General features: G+C 43.8%; 1 protein-coding gene across 4 annotated transcripts in view; it reads right to left on the reverse strand.

Moving 5' to 3' along the window:
* Positions 1-298: 298 nt before the first annotated feature.
* The window catches only part of aatkb (apoptosis-associated tyrosine kinase b), a 40,409-nt gene continuing 21,890 nt past the window's right edge, over positions 299-18,817 (reverse strand). The window contains exons 1-13 of one of the 4 annotated variants that reach the window (XM_079334218.1): positions 16,251-16,418; positions 14,672-14,813; positions 11,317-11,396; positions 10,554-10,672; positions 9,326-9,413; positions 8,539-8,672; positions 8,000-8,084; positions 7,720-7,841; positions 6,724-6,873; positions 2,847-6,375; positions 2,192-2,318; positions 1,889-2,095; positions 300-1,278 (exon numbers count right to left, since the gene is read on the reverse strand). In XM_079334218.1, the coding sequence (XP_079190344.1) occupies positions 1,247-1,278; positions 1,889-2,095; positions 2,192-2,318; positions 2,847-6,375; positions 6,724-6,873; positions 7,720-7,841; positions 8,000-8,084; positions 8,539-8,672; positions 9,326-9,413; positions 10,554-10,672; positions 11,317-11,396; positions 14,672-14,774 (4,776 nt within the window). In that variant the 5' untranslated portion in view covers positions 14,775-14,813; positions 16,251-16,418 and the 3' untranslated portion in view covers positions 300-1,246. Of the gene's footprint in view, positions 1,279-1,888; positions 2,096-2,191; positions 2,319-2,846; positions 6,376-6,723; positions 6,874-7,719; positions 7,842-7,999; positions 8,085-8,538; positions 8,673-9,325; positions 9,414-10,553; positions 10,673-11,316; positions 11,397-12,379; positions 12,411-14,671; positions 14,814-16,250; positions 16,419-18,817 lie in introns of those variants that run through there. The other 3 variants (XM_079334217.1, XM_079334216.1, XM_079334219.1) reach the window with 3 other exon arrangements.

The raw sequence follows: 18,817 nt of genomic DNA on the forward strand, positions 1-18,817 counted from the left end.
TGTAACTCAGAATCTGCACTCTACAGATCTTAAGTTTAAGAATACATTTGTTTTGTAACATGACAATTGATTTCTTTACATTTCAAACACATTATGTTTCCTGAATTTCCCTCGGGATCAATAAAGTATCTATCTATCTATCTATCTATCTATCTATCTATCTATCTATCTATCTATCTATCTATCTATCTATCTATCTATCTATCTATCTATCTATCTATCTATCTATCTATCTATCTATCTATCTATCTATCTATCTATCTATCTATCTATCTATCTATCTATCTATCTATCTATCTATCTATCTCTCAACCCCAAAACAGAAAACAAGATCTCTTTTTTCAAAGCCATGTATTCTTTAGGTATTGTTGAACCATGCATTGCTATAAGAAACAGTTTAACCTTAAAAAAGATTGTAGTCTGAAAAGTTGTCCTTTGTTGTCTTGCCACCAAAGTCAAAATGTTAAGTCCAATGTTTAGGACAGAGGGTTGGTTTTTGATGGGGGTGCTGGCATTCAGACTGGCAGAAACCATGAGCCACATACATTTATGTCAAACAGTACAGTAGTGGTTCTAATAAAACATGAAAGAGAAATCACAAAATATTACCTTTTCCTTGTTTGTTCAGCTGATCCTTAAACTAAATACTCGATCCCTTTGCTTCCTTTTTTCACGTGAGTCTTTAAATGAATCCAAATCTAAATGTTATATTACTGATAACACTAATTTCTCATGGATATTCTTAAGGACATTAAATCAGTTTCCTCAAGCATTTGTTGTGAAGCTGTACAGTATTGTTCAAAGTGCTGATCCTTGTCTTTGTGTCTTTTACTTAGCAACAGTTTGCATTTTATTGTCCATGAAGGCTTCACACTCTCCTGACTGCATCATAAGATAATAATAAATAAATAAGAAGTGTAAGAGGTGAAGAATTTGATGCTTTCAAACATCCATACTTGTAGTGTAGTCTCTTTGATCCCAAAAATATGCACAGCTCAACGTACAAGTTTCCCTTCATATGTACTTGATATCATCCATACAGTTTAGCTTCATGTCTGCACACTTCATCTATTCTCTTTTTAGTATGCAAAACAGCTTAGGTCCAATGCTGTAGCAGGAAGGACCTTTAAAAAGGGTCCACAGGCGATATGAGGCACTGTCTTGTGTTTCTAAAAGGAAAAAAAAGAATTCATGCTAGTAGGCCATGTCATCTTCATAAAGAGGCGGTGAACATCCACGGTGCTCTCTACTCTTTATCTCCATCTTCGCTGCTTCCTGCTAATACAAACCATACAGAGATTTAGCAAACACACATCAAGTACTCATGAAGTATTATTGAATAATAACAGTTCTTCCGTTTCACTTGGTCATTAATGCTCAGATGTTAGCAGTCACCTTTATGAGTAAGAGGAACACACCTCTGGAACACACTACCATCTGAACTTAAAAAAACTGTCAGAGTTTAAGGTTTTTAAGACATAAGTAAAACAGTGGCTGAAACTAAAGCAAGTTTGAGAGCACTGAATTCCTTGAATAATTGTTTTACTGTTTAATCTCGTTTAGTCTCTTATTTCTATTGAGTTCATAATGTCTGTATTTGTATAGCATCAATGTTTCAGTAATTTTAGTCTAACAAATCCGTTTAATCATAAATGCCTCACCAGCAAATGAGCCAAGGCTAGAAACGTTTCTGCACAGCATCTACTTTGTTTTTAAAATAGGAAACAATGTTTACTGCACGTGTCTTTGCTAAAAATGAATACGTAAAAAAATAACACAATCAGAAAACCAATGTAGCACTAATTCTAGACCTACACAAAAAGCAGTACAAGGCAACATCGATAAACTAACCACAACCACAGTGGGGTTGAATAAGCAGGTTCCTCACCTCCTATGGAGTCCATGTCAGAGTCAGAAATGTGAGTGATGGAGAAACGGGAGATGCTCGAGGGGGAGACAGTGAAGCGGGAGAACTGTACTGCTAGTTTGGGGTTTTGAGCTTTGGGGACAAAGCAAGGTGGTAGTGAGTCAGATGTCACTGAAAAAGTTGGTAAGGGGAGCAGGGGGAAGTCGTCCTCCCACTCATATCCAGCACCTGACAGCAATTAAAAAATATTTGTAAGAACTGATTTTCATGATGCTGAAGCACATCGACTGAGCAATTCAAACAGAGGTCATTTCTTATACGTACTCTCCTCTGAGAGGTTCCCATCTGAAGAGTCGTCCGAGGCTGCAACTCTGTCCTGGGATTTGCTGGAACTCGGACTTTCTGCTTCTAATGAGAGGCCATGTTCAGTCAGCTCCTTAGTTGGACTTTCCTGGTGGTAAAGAGAGTCATGTAGAAGGAGACAAAATGGTTTTTGTTTAAACTGTGTGAACTTCCAACAGGGGGCAGCAGATCATCTGATTAAATTGAGGGGCACATGCTATGATTTGGTGGATATGAATTATTGACTATATTTCGAACCAAAAATAAAAAAGAGATTATAAAAACAAAAAATAATATTTTATCTGCGGGTATCAACAAACCAAACTTTACATTTAGCCACATGCTAACTAGATGAATGTTATAAGAACCATATGACGATCAAGTGCAATAATCCTGCATGTGTAAAGAACATCAACATATCTGGAGACTGTGAAGGATTTATTAACATTACCTTTTATAATATTGCTCCTAATTTAACAGGTGCATTGTTCTATTTCTTATATTAAAGCAATGTTTGTGTATTTGTGCACATACACACTTTAATGTTGCTATAGGTTGATTGCTGCCAAGCTAAATTTCACTTTATTTGACGTGCAATGATGACTAAGTATATGACAAGACCCTTTCTGCCTCTTACCTGATCAAACAGATAGACAGTGACGTCGTCGAAAAAAGACACAGTCTTCTTCTTGCATTCCAGCTCCTCCTCTGTGTTCTCTGTCGTCAGCATGATTGGCATCTTAAGGAGGCTGCGCAGTTTGTGGGCCTCGCTGTTGTCGCTTACCACGATGGGCACCGGGTGGCACTCATCTTCACTCTCCTCTCCTGTACTCTGCTCTTGCATATTATAAGTTCTCAGCTCCTCATCAGATTCATCGCTATCATCAGTGTGATCGTCCTCCTCATCTGCCTCTTCTCCATCTGCTGGAGATACTCGGCCCTCTATTGTCAGTAGCGTAGGGCAAGAGGTGGATGGAGGTGGAGGAGAAGAAGAAGAAAATCGTCTGGTTGCCACGTGCTGCAGGGCCACTTCATCTTTTGTTAAAGTGTGCAGGGTTTCATGTAATATACCTGGTTGTTTGTTTACAGTCGTCTTGTCTTCTCTCTCTTCAGTTGTATCTAAATCTTGAACAGCATTTTCTGTCCCTTCCTCCTTCTCCTCTGACTTTTCACTGGAGATACAAGTTGCATTCAGGGCACCAAGGGCTTCTTCCATGGCCCCCACCACCTCAGCTGCCCAGTCACCCAGGGAAGAGCTGTCGTCTTGAGATGGCCATTCATCCAGCCCAGATATGGAAGCAGCATCAGAGGGCTCTGGTGGTAAATCCAATATCTCATCCTCATCACAATCATCTCTCAAGTATGATTCCATCTCTGGTAGTGAAGAGGAGTCTGTGCCTTCAGTTAGTGTTGCTTCCATTTCAAGTGTTATGTCTTTGTTTGTTTCAGTGTCCTTCACTTCTTTTTCCTCTTCATTCTTCATCGTCTCCCCCTTCTTTTCTTCCACGTTTGGTTCCTTTTCAAGATTTTTTTGCTCTCTAACTGTCTCTGAAAGTTCTTCATCTCTAGGCTGCCTTTCATTCTCATAGTCTGAAAAGTAAGCAGAGTCCCTGTATGGAGTCTTGTCGCTCAGTGGTAAGAGGATGTGATCACCTGTCTGTGAGGGGAATAAATCTTCACTCATTAATTGTTTATGCTCTGTGGGCTCTACTTTAGACCTGGCATCGTGCTCTTTCAGCAACTTTTCTTCTTCCAGGCTTGTATCAAGAATTGGTGATCCCATACATTGATCACGGGGATCATGAGGCTCTTTGGGCACAAACTCAGGGCTCTCATTATTTTCTGTGTCATAGCCACTGTCCATGGCTTTAGGTGAGCTTGATGGGTAGGAGGATGCAGGACTTAAGCCTTCACAAGAACCAGAAGCAGATGGCAGCTCTATCGAATCCATGGAATCAGGAGTTCCTACTTGCTTTTGAAGCAACTTGAAGGCAGGAGAAGCGTTCAGCTTGCTGGACTCATCAGCAAAGATGCCTGATGTTACATCAGTGATATCATCTGTGACGTCACCATCCTCGTCATCATCACTGCAGTCCAAGATGTCTGCAAGGCTGACACTGGATCCTCCTCGGTCAACACCGCTATCTCCAGTTTGACTCGGCTCTGACTGTGGATCTGCAAGGGCCACCATCACATGCATGTTGTCAGCAGGAGGAGAAGCAGTTTTTGTCATTGTCAGGGTAACCTCTTTTTTTTCAGGCTCTGTTGGGTTTTGCATGATTGGATTTTCTTTGATTACATCCTCCCTCTTCTCCTTAAATAGTGTATCACCATCACTAAGGTCAACATACTGCCCTCTTCTCTCCCCAGTCTTAATCAAGGCAGGTTTGGGCACAATTGGACCCCCTGGAGCTGGTGACAGATTAATCATCTCCTCATTGCTTTGGATGTCAATGACCTTATCACTGATGTAGCTGCAGGGACTGTAGCTATAACTATAGCTGTTGTTTCTGACAAGCAAGCCTGTGAGTGGATCAACAAAGTGCGAGTGGCAGCACTCTCCTGGGGCTGGCACGTGAGTCTCTCCTTCATGGCACAGGTAGATGTAGGCATTGCAGTTTTCTGAGGGCACCATTGCATGATGTTTACTCAGACTGAGGCAGGTACTGTTATCTTTGGCCTGACGTGGCTCCAGATAGTCAATGGGTTTGGGTAGAGAATGGAAGGCCAGGCTGTGGTCTTCGGGCCAGGAGTCTTCAATGTCTGTACTTGGCATTGTGTAGTGGAAGTCTACATAAGAATCCTGTCTACAGCTGTGGCTCACCCGTCTGTGGTGACCTCCGCTGCAGTGGTGCTGCTTTGAAGGCCAAGTGTTGCAGGTGTGTCTCTCCACAAACATGTCCTCTTCTTCCTCCTCTGAATCACTGTCTCTTTGCCTGATGAAGAGCGTCCTCTCTGTCTCCATGTTGATACTAACTGAGTTGCTGTTGTGCCTGGTATGGCTTGGCATCGTTTTCCTCAAGGAGCCCATCATGTCGTAATAGCCACCTGTTATGTTCTTTCCTATGATGGAGGTCTGACTTGTATCAAGGTACGCGTCTCTGTAGGCCTGTTGAGGCGGACTGCTCACAGAGGGAGATATACCGAGGGGGTTCTCCAACTCACCCAAGGCCTGGCGAAGGCTCCTTGACCCCCAGCTTTCCAGGTGATGGCCTCTGTTGGGCTCACTTCCGATCATAAAACTATTCTGTCCCAGTGAGGGTGAATGCTCATAGTAGTAACCCCCATCTCGGTCTTTATAGGAAACATAGTGACTAGACTCCCAAGGTCTCAATGGGCTACTGTCTGACACTTTCCCTAAAAGAGGCTCCATTGTCAGGGAGATGGCGGGACTCGAGTCATTTGAATCAAACTTTTCCTTATGCATGTCTGCTGTCCAATAGGGACCCATGCTCTTTGCTTGTGAAGGGCAAGCTATGTATTCACCAGAGTCTGCACTCCCAGTCAAAAAGCTTCCACTGCTGCCTTGGTAGTCTGGGCTGTAAGAGCACATGGTGTAGTCCAAGTCGATGTTACAGTCCACTGGCTCTTCAATCCGGATGTAGTATTCACTGCCTACTGATGGACTATGGGCACTGAGGACAGGAAGTACACCTGGTGCATGTAAATGATTTGGTTGGCAGTATGATGGGGATACTGAATGGCTGAGGCACTCCAGAGGGCAGCCTCCCACAATGCCCCCTGGTGGGTAAAATGGTTCCTGACAATGGTGTTTAACCTGACCCAGGGTACTACAGGAGTCTGGAGCTCTGTATGACTGGTCTGCCCTTGCTTGTTCCCACTTATACTCAAAGTTCAGACCGTGACTGGTCTCAGTGACAGTTAGAATATCATCCCCTGATTCTGACTGGTAGCCATCACCAGCTGAAAATTGCTCAAGCAGAGGGAAAGAGGAGTTGGTAGATAAGGGGTGGTCGTGTGTTATTGCTGAGGCCCCATTGTGGCTGTTGAATCCAGTATTGGGTCGCATGGACTTCCACCGCCTCTCAAATTCCTCTTCGGCCTCACTGGCCCCCTTGGCACACAAGTAGCTAAGCAGCAGGTGGACTTCCTCAGCATTGGGTCTCTGATCAGGCTGGAGCCAGCAGAACTGCATCACTTCATACCTGACAACATAAGATTGAATGAAAAAAATACTAATGACAGGGAGCATCCAATTCCACAAATGTTTCTGATGATGGGAATCAAAGGAGCCCTAGCTTGTTTCTATGATAAAAAAAATATTAATAAAGTAACTAACTAATAACTAACTAATTCATGAAGTTTTAAAAAAGGGGGTGGCAACAAAGAGAAATCAGGAAAACTGTCTGTGGAATTCTGTGGGATGAGCATAAAATTAGTAGAACAAATTACAATCCAATCAGAGAAACTTTATTGTATATATTATGTCTACATGTTTTTTAGGTGTTCAATTTGTCAAAGGTGTGTTTGTATGTGTTTTGTGTGTGGCCAACCAGCGCTCAGCCAGGGGAACTTTGAGTAGAGGTTTGGGCAGTCTCAGCTGCTGCTCCCTCACAGCGTAGTTCAGGACTTGTTTGTCAGAGTAGTTTCTGTATGGCTGATTTCCCAGTTCGAAAAGCTCCCAGATTGTCACACCAAGAGACCTGAGACAGAGGACAATATGGACGATTGTGTTGAAAAAACATGAAACAGAAATGAAAACAATATGTGTCACTCTCATTCTGCATGCTTACTTTTCATATTCCCTGAAATGGGTTATCTTCTATGCTGCCTTCCTGTTCAGAAATTTACAAATGCGCAGAAAGGTCTGTTTTCATCATTTTGCCCATGTTTGATTTATTCTGACTTTTTCATTTCATGTCCTGATAGAATGAGGTTGTATTTGAAAGACTGACTTTTGTTCACGCTACCCTGTAATTCCGGTTTCAAGGATTTATTGAAATGCAATAAAAAAGAAAGAAAATGACATCCAGATATTTGCTATGAGGCAAAACTCAAATATGTCTGGAGCGTTTGTCATTTGTAAGCACACCTAATAATATACATTTTTGTTTTCCACAGTGTGTGTCCCTGTTTGGTACCGATGTCCTTAACAGAAGCGATAGACTAAAGCTACAGTGGATTCTTTCCAAAATGCGAAATGTTTTCTTTAACACTAACCCAGAATTTAAAAAATGAACGAACAAAAATATAGAAGAAAAAAAAACAACAATGGTAGTTTACTCCCAGAGTACTTGCCCTTAGGCAACAAACTGTACCCCCATCAGCTCAGGAGTGCCCCCCTTGTGTGGCCCTCCATGCTGACACCTCTTCTTTAATGCAGGTCTACAGGTCCTGTTGGTGCATCTAATCTCAGTAACACCATGTAAAGCTAGGTTCACTTTGGGATTATTAAAATGTATCACATCAAATAAATAGATTTAGGCACAATACACTTAAGTTTGTTGTATTTTATAAACCAATTGAATTAAACAAAGACTTATATTTACCACATGTTGGTCTGTTGGGTCTGCTCAGCCACCAGCAGGTTTCCATTCACAACATTGACGAGCTCTGGAGCAATCCAACGCAGCGGCACGTACATCTGATCTGAGGTCAGGTAGTAATCATCCTGACAGTAGGAAATTTATCAACAGGTAACCCAAAGCAATCCCACTTTGTAATATACTTCTTCTAATTTGGACTAAATATGGTCCACCAGAGCCAAACACTGACATAGTAATACTCTTGTGATTGTTATATTTGCATATTTCTATCTGATAAACAGACCTTGTACGTGGTGTGGGACAGACCATAATCTCCAATCTTCACTGAGACGTTAGCAGTCAACAAGCAGTTTCTCAAAGCCAGGTCACTGGTGACAAAGAGGGAGGGGGGGGTATGAGGAAGAGGAGGGGAAACAGTAGTTATTTCTAATGTATTCATACAAACATACTAAATAGGATCTGAACATTGTATGACAGTCATGATTAAACTAGGAGAAATGTTGCAACGGCCTAGATGAACTCTGACTCAAAGTCAGCTGAAATATTATTTGGCCCAGTTCTCCTTTATTATGGACAAAAACATGTAACTGGAGTGTCTATGAGAAATGTGCTGCAGACTAAATGGAGCTCTGAACTCTTCTGGAGATGACGGCCACCGCCTGCAACAAAATCACTGATGCTGGAGTCTATAAAGAACACTCAGGCAGCACCAGGATATTGTTCCAGAAAGCAACCAAGGAGCAAAAGATTTCTCAGATTATATCAAGATGCTAGCTTCACCCAGTGTTCATGTATTGTCTAAAAGCAGAAATAATTCAGTACCTATGTGTGAAGTTGTTTTTGTGCAGGTGTAAGAGTCCGGAGGCGATGTCACAGGCCATCCGTTGAAGAATCAAGGGCTCTGGGGTCATGGTCTCTGCAGTCCTGCAGCTTCGGAGGTAACCCTTCACATCACCCTAGATACAGCGAAGAAGACAAATATATATGTGTGCATTACAACCTCTGACCACTGGAGGGCAGCATTACCATGTGAATTAAGACCTGACAGACATCAAATAAAAGAAAACTTATTTCAATGATGCCACAGAAGTCAGCATGTATAAATCTTGACCTGATCAATCCTGACTTTATAAGTGGAGTGTAACGGAGGCTGGATTAGTCGGTGCAGTATTATATAGTGGTGACTTTGAGCTTGATTGCCAATTAACTTGACAGAAGCTGCCAAGACCGTTTTCATTCATAATCCGTTATTCCTAACCCCAAAAGTAATTTGCGACAAAATTCCATAAACTAAATATTACAGAAGGTTCTTGATCCACAATGTAGACAATTAGTGAAAATATATAGCACAGACTTTAAAAGCAAAAGACTTTCCAAGGGCACAATACATTTCTTTAAAATAAACTTTATGGACCTAATGTGATACAGCCTTTAGTTAAAACTCTGAGCAGCACAGCCACAGCCATGCTACAGTGGTTTTCAAGAACTCTTTAATGAAGTGGGAGAACACAGCAGGGTTGTGTCAGCTTCACACTAGTCATGTATTAACTCGTTAACATTCACTTGAAGCTGTGCTAAGCACACCTGGCCTGTCGGTTTGGATACTCACCAGTGGGCAAAACTCCATTACCAGCAGATATGGAGTGACCTCGGTGCACTGGGCCAAACAGTGCATCAGAGCAGGGTGCTGCAGGGTGCTACAGAGGAGAGCAAGAACATGAGATGATCACACAACACACTGCAGAAGGTTAGATCTCAGACCTTATTGTGCACTCATATATATGAGAAAAACACACAGTTTGATTATTGTTCTCAGAAACAGTGAGGGGCCCCTCACTGTGACCTCACTGTGAAGCCTCTCACTGTGACCTCACTGTGACCTCACTGTGAAGCCTCTCACTGTGACCTCACTGTGAAGCCCCTCACTGTGACCTCACTGTGAAGCCCCTCACTGTGACCTCACTGTGAAGCCTCTCACTGTGACCTCACTGTGACCTCACTGTGACCTCACTGTGAAGCCCCTCACTGTGAAGCCCCTCACTGTGACCTCACTGTGAAGCCCCTCACTGTGACCTCCCTGTGACCTCACTGTGAAGCCCCTCACTGTGACCTCACTGTGAAGCCCCTCACTGTGACCTCACTGTGAAGCCCCTCACTGTGACCTCACTGTGAAGCCCCTCACTGTGACCTCACTGTGAAGCCTCTCACTGTGACCTCACTGTGACCTCACTGTGAAGCCCCTCACTGTGACCTCACTGTGACCTCACTGTGAAGCCCCTCACTGTGACCTCACTGTGAAGCCCCTCACTGTGAAGCCCCTCACTGTGACCTCACTGTGAAGCCTCTCACTGTGAAGCCCCTCACTGTGAAGCCCCTCACTGTGAAGCCTCTCACTGTGACCTCACTGTGAAGCCCCTCACTGTGACCTCACTGTGACCTCACTGTGAAGCCCCTCACTGTGACCTCACTGTGAAGCCCCTCACTGTGACCTCACTGTGAAGCCCCTCACTGTGCATCCCCTCGCAATGCATCCTGACCTATTAACTTGGAAGCAACTTGTCGTCAAGGAAGCTCAGCAACCAATTACACCCTGTATTGTGATCTATTTTCTCTAACCCAAATGTTTAAAAAGTGAGCAGCAGGCTGCATGGAAGGAGACCTGTAATCAGGGTTCACTTCTTTCATGAATGTATCATTTAGCATGTTTTTTAAAATAAACTTAAAAAAACAACAACAAAAAAACATACCCTAACCCCCATCAGTGACTTTACCATCACTGGCAGAAGGAGAACAGAGACACTGAACCAAAGAAGTATCATGGTGTGTTTGTTTTTTACCGGTAAGGCTGTGCTTCCTCCAGAAAATGCATCTGGTCCTGAACACTGGAGCTAGTCTTGAGCTCCTTCACTATGACCTGGGTGGTATTCAGGCCTGTGTTCACCTCCCCCAGCAGAACCTGAAACAGTACAGATAGAGGCATGTACACACAGGGGACAACACAAAAACGTAAAGACATATACACACACAAAAAAACAATAAAGCATGGAGTAGGAATGACCGTCACAGAAAGACAGACAAACAGAGACAGGGCAGCCATGCAAGAGTTCAACAAATTCAAAGACAGCGCAGACAAAAACAAACACACCAACAGGTGGACATACCCAGTCAAGGCACAGAAGGAGGAGAGGATGGATGTGAATTCATGAATGAACAGTATGAAAAGGAAAAGAATCAGACACAGAGAGAGAGGGGGAGAGAACAACAACAACAACAACAACGTGTTATCTGGTTGTAAAAACATGGAACCACATCACATGGCTCTGCCTACAGAGGGAGCTTCTAATATCATGGTAAAGTTAAACAGGTGTGTGGAGAGGTGACGTCAAAGGCAATTGGATTAGGAAGGCATCATGCAATCAAACTTCACAGATAACTCAGCATGTCTGCCATTTTCAACTAACTCGCTTCTAAACGCAGCAAACACTCAACATGCCTGATGTTAGAGTCAATGGTGCTGCGTTTGATCTACCTGGCAGGTAGCTGCAGGGACAGCATAAGTGACAGAAACTACTGAGAGAAGTTATGAAGATTGAAGCTTACCTTGCCAAACCAGCCACTCCCAATCTCTTTCAGGTAGATCAAACTGTGGCGTCCGAGATCTGAGACCTTTAGGATCTGGACTGAACAGACAAAGAGAGCACAGGGGGTTACTGTGATGGATCATCCTCCATCACACATTTTGGTCTTTGCAAAGCCCTTTATTTGGAATATGAAGCATTCTTCTATAAATCAAATCACTGCTGACTGTTTTTAGATCAGTGAAAAAATGTTTCCAGAAATATGGATGATGTGTCACCACTCCAGAGCGCAAAGACTTTTAATCACATGAGATAATAAAATCTCACCAAAGGGGGGAGGGGGGAGGGGGGAGGGGGGGTTATGTTAGCAGTCTTTGTTTCACAGGGAGTCGGGGTTACCAATACCCAACCCCGTACCAGAGGAAGACCTGATCTGTGGCCTAACCCTGACACCCTTCAATACCAGAGTGGAGGATGGCAAACAAACACACACACTGCAGTGAAGCTGAACATCATCATGAGTCATTGAGTAAGTTAATACAAACTAGCAAAGAGAATCACTCAACTCACAAAAAGGTTATAAGATCCAATTACGATTATAATAAAGATCAAATTCAAAGTGATAAAAATCTGATCTACATGTGAGCTCACTTACATGAATCAAAGCAGAATACAAAGTACACAGAGAAGAGTATAACGCTGCACACACAGGTTATCAAGAGGCCTCTGTAGAATCCATTGTCTGTCCAATCAATTGGTAGTAAGCCTTTCTCAAAGGAAATATCCAAACATGCCGATGGACGTCAGCCATGTTTACACAGTAAACTAATGTATCTGTTATTTGATATTGAGCCAGATCCGGCACTGATCTGTTCCACCGTGCTTCTGCCCCATGATGCATCTCTGTCAGCATACCCTGATGATCTGAGTCCTTCCTGCCTTCTGCACATGCCTGACAGACCATCTCGTCTCAGCTCAACCAAGTGAAACGGGACTAACAGCAGCAGTACTCGCCCTCCATCCCTCACCCCTCTTCATCCATCCATCCCTTTCTTTCTCATTGGGTCCCCCAAGAAGACACTTACATTCAGACAAACACATCTTTGTGGTGCTGTGGTCCCCCTCCAGACAAACACACAGTCCTGTTACTGTCTGGAGGCCATATTGGATGCCCCTGTCTCCTTCCCCAGACTGGTCATTCCTGACACCCACTCACGCTCTCTCCGGCCTGAAGTAGAATAAGCTCCATTGTCTGTCTGCTTAGGCCAGCATGGCACCAGTTAGGACCAGTTAGGGAGCTCACACTGGGGCTATTATCCAGCAGCTCTGTGGAGATAACGGTGAAGGCACTGAGTCACAGCTCCTCCATCATAAAGGTCTCAAATATTCTTAATCATACATAGCTCCTTCATTTCAGAGCCAGCGGTTCATGTTGAATGAGGGACCAATGAGACTGATGCATGTTTGGACTTTTTCTTAAATCTTTGGTTCATTATATTTATCTCCATCAGAAGAGGAAAACGTTCAGATTTCTACTTCATTATAAAAAAAAGAAAACTAAATTATACTTTCTGTCTGTCTGTCTGTCTGTCTGTCTGTCTGTCTGTCTGTCTGTCTGTCTGTCTGTCTGTCTGTCTGTCTGTCTGTCTGTCTGTCTGTCTGTCTGTCTGTCTGTCTGTCTGTCTGTCTGTCTGTCTGGGATGTGTGTGTGTGGTGTGTGTGTGTGTGTGTGTGTGTGCTGTTACAGGGATGTGAGTTAGTGGTTGAGTGTATGTTGAGGCATAGCTCCTTATCGTCTCCTCTGATTGGGTGTGATCTCTATTAGTCTTTAGAATGCAGCACTAACAGCTGTGTCAGGGCGGCTCCTGCACTGGGACCATGAGCCGAGCTCTAACAGTACTAATCATAGAAGGAGCTTCTCAACAAGCCCAGTGCACCTCAGCTTCTTTTGAATCTCAAGCCTTCAACCACGACAGGCTTTTAAAACTAAACCTACACGGCATCCATTGTCACAATACACAGTTTAACAATGACAGACTCAGATTGATAAGTGTCTGACAACATGACAGGAAGGATCTCTTGTTTAATCACAGAATCAACCTTTATATGGCTGTCATCATTAACGCCTGTGACTGCAGGCATGAAGCCATTCATTCAAAATATTCTTTTAGTTGTTTAGACCCTCGAACATATATGAACCAGGTACACAAATACAACTTTTCTCATAGAAACTAAAGAAGTGTTTTTAACCGCTTGCAACTCATGTCCTTCTGTTTTTGTCTACGTTCAGCTTTGGTCTGAATATTTGATCCTCCTGTACAACACTTTTACCTTCCCTATCCCCCCTGGTGTATAAATAACTTGCATTTTAACAACAGTCTAGGACAGAAAAGAGAAAACTAACTGGATAGTACTCATAGAAGTAAATGAAAGTGAAGTAGCAGGGTGCTGTGGACTATGATAGCTCCAAACAGGCAAGCAATGATGTCAGTGGGTGGGGCAGTCCTGAAGGTGCGGTTATGAAGCTGTGACCTCTGCCATCTGTTTCTATCATTCACAGAAAAGACACCATTCTGAGAGGACCAGCAGGAAGAGAGTCACTCGTATTTGTGGAAATGTTGATATTGTTGGTTTGCTGTTTTCAGTTTATGAGATTTCCACTCTCCATCTCTGACTGATCTACATTTTTTTCATGTCGAAGGTTTTTAGTAAAACACCTTCAACTTGTCCCTTAAAGTGAGTTTGAGTTTTAAAAGTTGGGTTAAACTGTTAGAAATCTGATCAGGCTGAATCCTGATTTCCTGTGTGTGCAGGATCCTTTAAAGTCTCACAGCATTCACGTTTTTCAGGCAGCATCCACCCGTTAACCCATAATGAGCACCACTGTCACATCTCAGCAGAAGCAGAGGAAGAGGAATATTCTCACTGGGGTTTTGTGCTCTTGCATGCCTCACATTCCTTCATGCAGCAGTGTAGGCTGGCCGCCTGGACATGATTATGCAACAGGCAGATGTTTAAAAGAGTGGAGGAGCACAGAGTTCATTCTGTGTGGACCTGCCGTGAGGGATTGTGGGATAGGTGGAGGCCCAGCTGACCGAGGCCAGCATCAGGGCGGCGCTCACTCCGGGGACAAACTTTGACGCCAGCTCTCCTCGCTCTGACATTCCTCTCACACACTTGAGATGTTCCTGCATGTCTAAGGCTCAATACAAGGTATCGCAAGCTTTGCATCAGTACGCAGCAAATGATTTAGGGCGTGTATAGCAAAGCACTGACAAAAAGTCACAAATTAAATCATGATTGGATGACTTAAACGCAACCCGAGGGTTAGTGGTTGGAATAGTTAAATGTTGAATTTCAACAGCAGATTGGCTCACCTGATCGAGAAGGTTGCTTGGCGACCGGCAGGGACACTTCTGTAAGTGGCAGGATGTAGACATCCGGGCTGCCCTGGGAGGCCGGCGATGCCAAGGTGGACATGTCTGCATGGTACTCCTCGCTGTCCACATTCTTGAATTCCTGGAGAACAGATGCACAACACGAGGAGGTCGCCTTTACACACTGTTTTCAAACCGCCTGTAATGCTGACAGAAACCGGCCCTTCATTGAGTCCTGACAGCTGAATTTGTTGTTCATCCTGATGTGCAGAAACTAAAGTATTCAGTCTGTGTTTCCTAATAGTTCTGGATATGTACATATCATTGTTTTTCATTAAATACAGTTTATTCAAAACACAGGAGGTTTTAATTTAAGTAAGACTAATTCTAATGAAAATATCAAAGGTCATGCAGGTGAACCGGTGTCTAAAAGAGACTTGAACTCGCTTAGTATCTATCAGGTCAAAGGATGTTTGATTGTATGATTAATTGTGGGCAGTACCTGGCTCAGATCTGAGAGGATCTGATCCGAGCAGTTCTAGGACCTGGACTACGAAGTGAGGTCCACATATCCAGGATCTCTTTGGGTGATCTGGCTTCACGAACCCTGACATAAGAGATCCTGCTTTTCAGTCCTACAAAGCTGGTGATCAACCTGATGTTCCCATGTCACTAACGTCTCATTCATCCCACATCTGTTCTTTGTGTCTCTGTTCTTTTCACCAGAGATTCATGAAGAGACACAAGGAAATGAGGCAAAGGGAAAGACACAAGAGGAAGAGCATTTCCCGTCCATAGCCTGTGTGATGTCATTTACATGAGCCATCTGTTCTCTGCTTGTTCATTTAAAGTTCACTAGTTTCCTGAGATGTAGAAGCAGACATACAATAAAAGACGGTGAGTTCTGCAGGGTCCTATTAACCCAACTGTGTAGTAGTTGAATGATAGTTTGGGTTTAATCTATAAGTGGAATCAGAATAAAGCACAGTTCTGCTATTCTCTTTGTCAAAGAGCTAAAGACACACCAGGCCAGGTGTGTGTGTGTGTGTGTGTGGGGGGGGTGATCTGCTGCAGCCCTGAGTAACACACACAACCACAACACACAACCACACACCTCCAACTTTCACTTCATCCTCTCTGCAAAGAATAGAGCACATACACAACGAGTGCTGCACGCCCTTCCTCTGCCTCAGATCCAGATTTTCACACGGCCCTGCTCGCCCTCCCCTCCAACATGTGGTTTCACTCACACACAAACACACACACACACACACACACACACACACACACACACACACAGACAGAGAACAATGGTTTCTTGCATGATGTTAGCAGTCTCAAATAAGACAAATAAAAGATATGATGACCTGATGGACCCCGTCCACCTGTCACACCTCGAACTTTTCCTTCATGAACATTTGGACATAAAGAAGTAGAAGAATATTTATCCCTTCATCGCCCTTTACATCTGCTTATATTACAGCCAATCAGCCGCCCTTTACATCTGATTATATTACAGCCAATCAGCCGCCCTTTACTGGTGAAATGAGCAATACAGACCTCATCATCTGTAGCTTACCTTTCCTCTTCAGGTGAGGCCGGAATCTTTCTCACACACACACACCAAAACCACACACACACACACACACCGTGGCCCCCAGTTTAAATGAGGGCTACAGGAGGAGCGGCTGGTGCAGAGGTAGGAAGGCCTGGTGTCGAGCGGAGGAAGACAACGATGAAGCCGATCACTGAGTGTCCCACGATCTGCTTAGGACGGAGCGACGAAGGGAGAGAAAAGACAAGACAGGGGACAGGAAGAGGGAGGAGCCTCTCCCAGTTCACAGAAACTCAGCTCCCACTAAAATATTAGGGAGGAAGAAATAAGGGGGGAGGGGGTCTCACATACTATACATGTGACATCACTCACTCTACTAAAAGCCAACCAACATCTGCAGGGCAGGCCCCCTCCCCACAACACACCAAACAGACAAACACACACACATACACACAGCTACAAACACATACACACCGCTACAAACACACAGCTTCAAACACACACACACAGCTGCACACACACACAGCTACACACACACACAGCTGCACACACACAGCTACAAACACACACACAGCTACACACACACAGCTACAAACACACACAGCTACACACACAGCTACAAACACACACAGCTACACACACTCACAGCTACACACACACACAGCTACAAACACACACAGCTACACACACAGCTTCAAACACACAGCTACACACACACACAGCTTCAAACACACACACAGCTACAAACACACACACAGCTACAAACACACACAGCTACACACACAGCTTCAAACACACAGCTACACACACACAGCTTCAAACACACACACAGCTACACACACACACAGCTTCAAACACACAGCTACAAACACACACAGCTACACACACAGCTTCAAACACACAGCTACACACACACAGCTTCAAACACACACACAGCTACACACACACACAGCTTCAAACACACACACAGCTACAAACACACACACAGCTACACACAGCTTCAAACACACACACAGCTACACACACACACAGCTACACACACACACTGCTACAAACACACACAGCTACACACACAGCTTCAAACACACAGCTACACACACACAGCTTCAAACACACACACACAGCTACACACACACACAGCTACACACACACACTGCTACAAACACACACAGCTACAAACACACACACAGCTACACACACACAGCTACAAACACACACAGCTACACACACACACAGCTTCAAACACACACAGCTACACACAGCTTCAAACACACACAGCTACACACACACACAGCTTCAAACACACACACAGCTACACACACACACAGCTTCAAACACACACACAGCTACACACACACACAGCTACACACACACACAGCTTCAAACACACACAGCTACAAACACACACACAGCTACACACACACAGCTACAAACACACACAGCTTCAAACACACACACAGCTACAAACACACACAGCTACACACACACACAGCTACACACACACACAGCTACAAACACACACAGCTACAAACACACACAGCTACACACACACACAGCTACAAACACACACAGCTACAAACACACACAGCTACACACACACACAGCTACAAACACACACAGCTACACACACACAGCTACACACACACACAGCTACACACACACACAGCTACACACACACACAGCTACACACACACACAGCTACAAACACACACAGCTACACACACAGCTTCAAACACACACAGCTACACACACACACAGCTACACACACACACAGCTACACACACACACAGCTACAAACACAGCTTCAAACACACACAGCTACAAACACACACACACCAAACAGACAAACACACACCAGTCAGTGAACACACCACAGTCTGGTCAGTGAACACACCACAGTCTGGTCAGTGAACACACCACAGTCTGGTCAGTGAACACACCACAGCCTGGTCAGTGAACACACCACAGTCTGGTCAGTGAACACACCACAGTCTGGTCAGTGAACACACCACAGCCTGGTCAGTGAACACACCACAGCCTGGTCAGTGAACACACCACAGCCTGGTCAGTGAACACACCACAGCCTGGTCAGTGAACACACCACAGCCTGGTGGCCATGATGCTCCTTCTTGCACTCCAGCCTTCGGAATTAGAACTTTTTTTCATTAAGATCATGAAAAAGAAAAATGTGAACAAATTGTATCACAAATATTTAAAGGTTTGCTGACAATATTTTCTGTGGGCACTCTTGAAGTAAAGGAGAAGTGGGAACTGGAAATGTAACATTGTAATTGAAGATCATATCTGGGAACAAGTGTGTGAAGATGGACACAAATTGACCTGTAGTCCAACATGGAAAGAATTTATCTGGAAAGTCAACCTCCAATTTTTTTAAAACCCCATCGATTATTTCCAAGACTACAATTAATTTTGTTGGAAGAAATGTAGGAAAATAGGTGATCACACACATTTTTTGGGATTGTCCTAAATTAGTAGGATTTTGGGACAGGATTCGAGCAGAAATTTGTAAAATTTTGCAAGTAAATATAAGAAGGGACCCGCTGATCTTTGTTTTAAGTGTGCTTCCTTAC

Source organism: Symphodus melops (assembly GCF_947650265.1).
Source record: "Symphodus melops genome assembly, chromosome: 21".
Lineage (NCBI taxonomy): Eukaryota > Metazoa > Chordata > Actinopteri > Labriformes > Labridae > Symphodus > Symphodus melops.